The 9154-nt window shown below is 33.1% G+C and overlaps 1 protein-coding gene across 2 annotated transcripts; it reads right to left on the bottom strand.

Annotated features, from left to right (window-relative positions):
- Positions 1-5645: 5645 nt before the first annotated feature.
- LOC121772107 lies at positions 5646-8936 on the bottom strand. 2 transcript variants are annotated; one of them, XM_042169086.1, is made up of 9 exons: positions 8762-8936; positions 8388-8602; positions 7616-7703; positions 7429-7488; positions 6889-6951; positions 6589-6792; positions 6400-6511; positions 6089-6306; positions 5646-5929 (listed from the first exon to the last, which is right to left on the bottom strand). In XM_042169086.1, the coding sequence occupies exons 2-9, from the start codon at positions 8510-8512 to the stop codon at positions 5837-5839; spliced, it is 963 nt and encodes a 320-aa protein (XP_042025020.1). In that variant the 5' UTR covers positions 8513-8602; positions 8762-8936; the 3' UTR covers positions 5646-5836. The 2 variants fall into 2 exon arrangements, with proteins under 2 accessions (XP_042025020.1, XP_042025019.1); XM_042169085.1 differs by having other exon boundaries at positions 8388-8606; positions 8762-8934.
- Between the last annotated feature and the right edge of the window lie 218 nt (positions 8937-9154).

Raw genomic sequence — 9154 nt, 5'->3', positions numbered from 1 at the left:
TAAAAGGGTGTTTAAGTAAATCCACAAAGAGACGATGACGTGTAATCGGGAGCTGTATATAAGCAAAGGCAGCAGTGCAGTCCTATTAGGGCGGGAGAGTGGATCCCTACTGGAAACACAACAGGAAGTGCTGTCCTGTTAAATCGTATTGATTCAATTTCTACTTCCCCTTATTTTACCATTTAAGCCAGCATTTTGTTTTAATTGACACTCCCTTATTCATTTTGCTTCAATTACTATACTCCCTTATTTTATTATTTAATGATATATTTATAAAATGATTTTGGCTGTCAGCGGTCTCAACATTTTAAAACTTAAATCTTTTCTAGTAATAGGCTAGCACAAGCTGCGTTACGCTTACGCACTAAACTAATCCATATTTATGTTAGAACCAATTTTTTATTTAAATAACAATTCATTACCATTTAAATATTCATTAAATTTATGGATTATTTATTTTAGTAATTACCATTTCATACTTTTATATTCACTTGCATGCTTATTTCAATTTTACCTATTTAACTACTAATATTAGGTCTGACAATTCTTGACACGATAATCCGACATAAATTCGTATGAAATTATTATCAGATTAAGTTCGGATTATCCTATATGAAATAAAATTATTATTTTAATTATTTTTATTAATTAAAAATATTACTCAATTCGTTCCATAAATTTGGTCACACTTTGATCGGACTCGGGTTATAATAAATGTAATGAATGTAATGGAAAGTGAGTTGAAAAACTTAGTGGAATATGAGTTTTTATATATTAGTTTGTAGTAAAATGTGAGTGGAAATGAGTTAGTAGAATATATGATTCACAACCAAAATAGCAAAAAGTGAAATGTGACAAATTTTGTGGAACGGACTAAAATGGGAAAATGCAACAAATTTTCTTGGTTGGAGGGAGTATACTTTAATTTTATTATTTAGATTTAAATCATGATAAGTTTTTAATCATACCCCCGTCCAACTCAAGATGTACACCTTTCCATTTTAGTGTCACACTCAAGATGTTCACTTTCTATATTTGAAAATAAATTCATCTTTCCCCCCTCATTAAAATATTCAATCATCCTTTTCACTCTAGTTTATCACACACAACTATTTCACCTAAAATCATGTGTCATTCAAGAATGTGGACATCTCGAATAGAACGGATGAAGTATTATAACAAGCTTTAACTGTGGAGTATCATTTTAAAATAATTTTAAATAATAAATTTTAATTACCAAAGTTAATATTCAACAAACATTATTACTTATATAAGTAAATTCCCTTATTCAACAAAATAATAAATAATTCTGATTTCATATGCGTGGAGTGTAGACATTGGAATAGTGCAATAAATAAATACTGTAGTATGTATTAACTAAAATAATTGTACAAATATCATTAAATAATAATATAAGGGAGTATAGCAATTGAAGCAAAACGAATAAGGGAGGGTAGCAATTAAAACAAAATGCTGGCTTAAATGATAAAATAAGGAGAAGTAGCAATTGAATCAATACGGTGTTGTTTAATAGCACAGCACCCCCTGCCGCGTTTCCACCAAAGCAGGGGATCCACTCCCAGTTAGGGCACAATCTGCTTGATCTTATCTGAGCAGTCAGGGGCGGTGAAGGGGCGCGCGGGGAAGGGTTGGGGCATCGGACGCCGCCCTCCTTTTGTCGGTTGCTGGTGGCTCCGTTTTCCTCCCTTTATCCCCGTCGTCGTCTTATTCTGCTTCTACTGCGATGAAGACTGCCTGCCGCCGGAGCTTGTTCTTGCCGGCGATGATGGATCAGCGGGCTTTTCATTTTAAATTCAACTGATTTTCTTTTCATTTATAAATTTTGGTTTTCTCATTTTATATGAAATCTGCTTTGCGTCATTTTTATGGATTTGTTTTTTCTTCAGAATTTGTAGCACTAGAATTTATTTATTTTTCCTTTGTTGTCTGTTGTTGAAATTCTAGTTGAGACATGATTTCTTAATTATTTTGTTCTTGTCTTTGATTATGCGGCGATGGAAGAAGAAGCTTGGATTTTAATCAAAAGCATATATATACCTATATATATATATATATATATAGTGGCGGACACAGAAAAATTTATTGGCAGGAGCTAGATTGAATAATTTTAGACAATGCGAAAGTAATTTTTATTCAGTTTTTAGTTATTTTAATAAGGATGATTTAAAATAATCTAAAAATGATCTCTATATTCTTAAAATCCTAATTTTAGAAAATGAACTTATAACTAACTAAAAATTACTCCCACGTTATCTAAAAATGACAGTTCCACCCTGGACACTAAATTTTCTATTGATTAAAAACGCTAAGATATGTATGTTACGAATCATTGAAAAAACTCATTAAATATACGCAATGAAAAATCTTTTAGTTTAAAAGATATGGAGTAATATATAACAAATAGATTAAAATTTATATTAATTCAATGGACTAATGAAAAACGAAATATCTTTTAGTTTTGACAATTTTTGTAAAAGTACTTCCTAAATTTCTAATCGAAACAAATTGAGGATCACACTCTTATTAATATTAAAAATAAATAACTGATTAAAACATCTTATAAGTAAAAAGCCGTTTAAATATAAATGCACTCCATTCAGGAAACAAATTTTAAATCTTTTAATAAATATTTCATCAAATTATATTGATAAAACTATTAGTGTGAGAAATTAGAATGCTAGATGAAACGTGTCTAACACGCGAGGGAAATAGAGTGAAAAAGGCTTAAGAATTTACTTCAATAATAATTTTATACTCCAAATATATTCGCGACTCTTGTAAAAGTACTTCCTAAATTTCTAATCGAAACAAATTGAGGATCACACTCTTATTAATATTAAAAATAAATAACTGATTAAAACATCTCATAAGTAAAAAGCCGTTTAAATATAAATGCACTCCATTCAGGAAACAAATTTTAAATCTTTTAATAAATATTTCATCAAATTATATTGATAAAACTATTAGTGTAAGAAATTAGAATGCTAGGTGAAACGTGTCTAACACGCGAGGGAAATAGAGTGAAAAAGGCTTAAGAATTTACTTCAATAATAATTTTATACTCCAATTAAGTAACTTTAGCTTCCCTCCAACGAGTTCAGCCCCGGTAGACTACCGGTCACCCTCAGACGCGTCCAGGCTCGAAAGCTTGCCAAGCCCCAAGGAAACAACCTTGAACTGGCCCACAGGGAAATTAATCCCAAAGTCGCGCCATCCAGGAGTCGAACTCAAGACCTCCAGGATGGTGTCATATCCTTGCCACCCTTCTCAACCACTTGAGCTAGGAGGCTTGGATACGATTGGCAGCCATTGTTGAGAGTTGGTACTTTCTCATTCTCTAATTTCAAATTTCAGCCCCTTCCAACTAATCACTTTTCAATAATTTAATCTTTAATGACACATTTTGGCAGGGGCTAAACATGATTTTCAACCAATCTGGAAATAACAGTAGTAGAAAAAATGATTAAAAATATATTTTGGGAGGGGCTTAAGCCCCTTATCCCATCTTCTTGTGTCCGCCAATGTGTGTATATATATATATATATATATATATAGGGTTTTGATCTATGCAAAACTAGATTTAAATACAAAAATGTAGAACAATATCATACATAGGGCACTTTTAGGTCATAGTTAGTTATTTTTTAGGTCATGCTAACAAAGCATGACCTAAAATGATCTTAGCATGACATTAAACCCAAATATTATAATATGACCTAAAATTGCTTAATTATGACCTTCCGTGTTTTTGGTTAATTATTGACCATTAGATCATCTAATCCTAGGGCCAAAATTTGGGCTGCATTTATGGATTTAAATGCATTTTTATTTTGATAATCTCCATATATATATATATATATGAAAATGATCAATACAAAACTTGATCTCAATACAAAATCCAGACCAAATCCTGACCATGAGATTTGACAATCCAATGGTCAATAATTAAACAAAAACACGGAGGGTCATTGTAAAGCAGTTTTAGGTCATATTATAAACTTTGGATCTGAGGTCATGTTAAGATCATTTCATGTCATCCTTACTATAATGACGTAAAAATAAGCTTACAATGACCTAAAAATGACTTTTGTATGCTTGGTTCTGCATTTTTGTATTAAGAATGCTTTTGCATGGATCAAAACCATATATATATATATATATATATATATATATATATATATATATATATATATATATATATATATATATATATCCAATGGAGCCATAAAACAATCTACGGTGTTTGGGAGCTCCATATAATCTTCTTCTCGAGTTTGCAATGGTTTCCGAATCATGTATTCCAAATGTTTTTTTATGTTTTGGACAAAGTTGAATTTCCTGCTCACTCGTTTTTCTTTTAAAGTCTAAAGTTTAAAATTGGTTTTACATGTATTAGCTTCTGGTTTGGTCCATATTTATTTTATTTTAAATAAATGCACCATAAGGTTTTTCTTAAAAAAGTTTAATGCTCCAATATTCTATGTGATTCACTTGTTTAATCAAAATATTTTAAATATTGCATCTCTTATTCGATCAAAGTGATTCTAAAATAATGGGCCTGAAAAACGAAATCAAGAAAGAATACGATTCTAAAATTATGGTCCAAAATTTCTTAATACTACTAGAAATAAATTATCCGAAAGAATTCTGTACCAAATCATGGCATTTCATTACTTGAACCAAGTAAATAGTCAAACTTACCATTTTTCTTGCAATTTACAATTTGATGTTAAACTAGATACTCCCTCCGTAGAATCTAATCGCACTTTTCATTTTAGGCTGTAAATTTGAGATTGATTTTTTAGAATGCTTAAATTAAAATTTAAGTGAAATGAACTTAATAAATGAGCTCTTAATTTAATCTAACATATTAATTAAATACATTAATTCTAACTTAAATTATAAATAATGTAAGTAGTTTGAGACGAGTCGAAATGAAATAGTACAAGTAGCATGGGACGGAAGGAGTATAATCTTGAGAATAATATAGTGGCCTACAATTTAATTTAAATAAGCCTAAAGTTCAAAATCAGTTCTAAATATATGCCTAAATAAGAATAAAACTCAAAATTGATCACAAATATATGCCTCTACCTAAAATAACTTTTTGGTCCTAAAAAAGAACAACGAGCATAATGAAAAGAGTAATAACTATATACTAAACTACCTCAAAAGTGTGTATCTAGGATAATTAATTTATTCAGTTTACATCAAGTTATAAATATTTTCATTGTGTTTTGTCGTTCTTATTTTATATTCGTGTTTCAGTTCACGTGCTCCCTTGCTACCACCAAGGCAAAGCTAAAGCTCTTCAGGCAGCAACTTGAGTTGTTGCCTCCACCTTTTAGTTGTCGTGCGACGGGAAACCTTTGTTTTCCTGCCCCACCGACATCCATCCAACCCTAACCGAGGTTCAACCTCTCGTTTTTATACCTTCGCCCCCACTTGCAACTGCGACTCCACTAGTCGTCATCGCAACACCATTGGTTGCATTTCACTTCAATGTTTCACGTTCACCCCCATCAATTGGATAATGAGAATGGCAGTGGCTTCTACATAAAGAACATAAAGAGCAGAAAACTAACAAGACGGAATGAAATGGAAGTGTAAAAAACCATGACTCCTTGCTCGACAAACTCCTACGTGGAAGCTATTTCCATTATTCAACTTACTTCCTCATAAAAAGTGTGCACAAGCAGGATGTTATTTGTTCACTCATAAATAAAAAATATCTCTGAGGCTAAAGAAATTACATAGCAGAAAACCATCATCACCACCACTACAGGAACACAAAAATCCTTCACAGGTTTCTGAATCAAGATGCTTCTGGAGTCTCGAACCTTGTAGGAGTATCAATTCCCATCATGCAGCAAAGCCCTGATATCAAAATAATAAGCAAGACAAACCCCTGCAAAAATTATAAAACCCAGACTTTGAGACAAATATATACTGTTAATACAACAGATTCCAAATATAGCGTGAACTGAGAGTAGTAACATATAACAAGGCAGAGAAACTTGAATATAACACTTAGCTTTCCAGCCTCAGTAGCTAACTTTTTACTTACCACTAGTAATCCCTCCAGAAGAGATGACTTAATCTGGCAAACTTCATCACAGCCAGTGGAATTAGCAGAGACATTTCCCACGGTACCTTCAGCAAGGAACCTTTCCAGTCCCTTGTGTGAGACATACTCATCATATCTAAACGGATCAGAAATGTAGAGGAACGAATATTTTGCACCCATCTCATTCACTGCATTTAGGAGTTGAGAAAGAATGCTGCCTGCATACGTAATCAAATTGTTAGTTAACTCCAATCTACAGACTCGACATAATAGCAACAACAGCAATAATAATCTTTTTTAACACAGCATACTTTCAGAATGTGGTTGATCATTATCCTGTGATAACATGGAATCTCCAGGGCACATGACAATCAGATCAGTGTGCCCGTCCGAAGACTTTTCAATCCTTGAGTACAGGTAGTCCTGCAAGTGATGTAAACTATGTCATTGAATAGGACCAGAAAAAAACAGTCAAATTTCGCGGTTGTCAGTGGACTTACATTAGCCGAGCTAACATCATTTATTTTATCAAAATTTTCACCATCCACAGAACATGACCCCACTAGAGCAATTCTACTGACTCCAAAATTATGCTGACAAGTTTCAGCAAACTCAGAAAGCAGAGAACTCTCTATGGATACTTTCTCTTCTCCAGCAACTACATAAGGAAAAGCCACAGAGGAATTGGAGTTGGAAAATGAGTCCTGTCATGAAGTAGTCACACTTTAGCTACATGTGTCAAATGATAGTAGGCTAAAATAAATAATTACAGTACTCAAGTAAAGAGGAAACCAATTAACCTTAAGCAAGTCAATAAGTGCTAGATCAGTCTTTGCGGGTCTGGAAACTTCCAGAGATTGCAACTGCATAAACAGATACATGTCAAAAGATACAATAAGAAATAATACAGTACTAGTGGCATGAAAGTTGCACATGTTTTTGTAGTTCTTTTGAAAATTTCCTAACTTTCCACATGAAAATCATGGATGGATCATCATGTATTTTCTTTAGGTTATGACAGGCACCTCAATATATCAACTGGGATTCTGAAAAGAAGAGATTCAGTTGTTATATATTCCACAACCATAGACAATGTGCAACAAGTGCGCTCATCCATTCTTAAGAAATACATGTATCTGCTCATCTATATTCCTTAATTTAGCGTGAGAGTAGAAAGTTAGCATACTAAGATTACTGTCAATTCGAAAGAGAAATCTATTCTTAAGAATGTGGGTGTAGAGTAGGATCAGCATAAGAGGCATCCAATTTCACGTACACACATATTCATCAAAATGAAAATGGAAAAAGAAAGAAGAAAGAAGAAGAAAAAATATTAATACCTCTGATCCAATAAAAAGGAAGGCAAAGTTATTGGATCCTTGAACTTCCTCGCTTGAGCACTGCATAAAATGAAACCACCATTTATATACTTCCGACCAGTAACCTAAACCTATATTTTCACACTTGTTTAGTCTAAACAATCTGATTCATTTGATATCAAAATCTGAATCAAGGATGTAGATATACCAGGTATTTTGACCATCCTCCTTCAGTCATTGTAGATTTGGCTAAATCCCTAGGAGCGAGGATTCTGTAATCAACCATTTCTTTCTTCCTGTTTCATGTTTGTAAAGCTTTAGATAATTATAGTTTGTGAAAAGCTCCTAATGTAGAAGATCCTTGAGCACATCATCACACAAAACTAAGGAATGGGTGGGAAGGTCATGGGTAATAATTCATATGACTGGTCTTAAAACAGGACCATATTTGTTATAGTAAGCACCTCAAAGTAATTGGTGGCCAAGTTCTTTTCAAGATCTTATTTGCTCCAAAAATAAGATTTTAAGAGCTCATAAGCTCTTTGAAAAGTAAGTGATGCAACTTTAGTAGAATGGAACAATTTAACGCACGAAACAAATCATATAATAGTTAATTACAATTTACAACCTTGCCATCAATAAGATCTTATAAGGTTATCATCTCATCGTTCCAAAAACTTATAATTCTAATATACGTCATCTTATATGAAGCGCAACAAAACACCCTCTAAATCAAATTGTGCCCGGGACCAAACTAAAGTCTCATTAGTAGGATTTGAAACATTAAGCATATGCTATATCCGAGATGTCCTGACCACACAACATCAACTTCCAGAGTCTTCATTGGGAGTCTCCATTAAATTAGCCATGAATACACCGTATACATATAAGGACCTGCTAAATAACGGTCAAATATATAGCAAAAACAGATAATACTAGGATAGCATACACAAATAGGAGAAACTTCAAATAAGATTTACCCATTTAGATGAGACGACCATAAGAATGCCGGGGCCATAGATGAGAAAGTGAGTCCCAGAGGTAACTGAGCCACGACAAGAAGAAGAGCAGTCACGATTGCCAAAGAAGAAGTCGCAATCTTCATTCTGAAAGTTCAACGACTGCACGGAGTGATTGGATTTGAGTGGATCAGCAGATAGCAATACCTTCTCTCAAGTTGAATTGAACTGATCAGCTAGCTATCCATCAAAGAAGAAACACGCAATTTATTAATATGAATTGAGAAAAAAAAAGGATTGCAATCGGCCAAATCGCAGCGTGATTGGCCGGATCTGAAATCGTTTGGGAAATTGATAAGATCTCCTACGAATTAACAATTGGAGGGATCTCTCACCACCAACGTATAGGAGTCGGAGTCGGAGTCGGAGTCGGAATCGAAATAGGAGCGGCCACGTTGTGTTGGATTGAAAATTGCTGTTCCAGATTCCTCACAGACGTCGTCTAATTCCCCACAACGAGCGATCCAGAGACCAGAGCCGGATGAAGATCCGAAATAACGAGATGTATTATATATATATCAGTTCATCTCATTAAACCATATTAATCAGTTCATCTCATCTCATTAAACCATATTAATCAGTTCATCTCATTAAACCAATATTAATCAATAGATATTTACTACATGTGATGTGTAATTTATTTGTTTTAAGGTATAGACGGTTTCATCAATATTTAGTTGAAAAGGTCAATTGATAGTATATATTTTATTTTATATAAATTATTAGTA

Source organism: Salvia splendens, chromosome 16 (assembly GCF_004379255.2).
Source record: "Salvia splendens isolate huo1 chromosome 16, SspV2, whole genome shotgun sequence".
NCBI lineage: Eukaryota > Viridiplantae > Streptophyta > Magnoliopsida > Lamiales > Lamiaceae > Salvia > Salvia splendens.
This window is presented reverse-complemented; position numbering and strand designations above follow the sequence as displayed.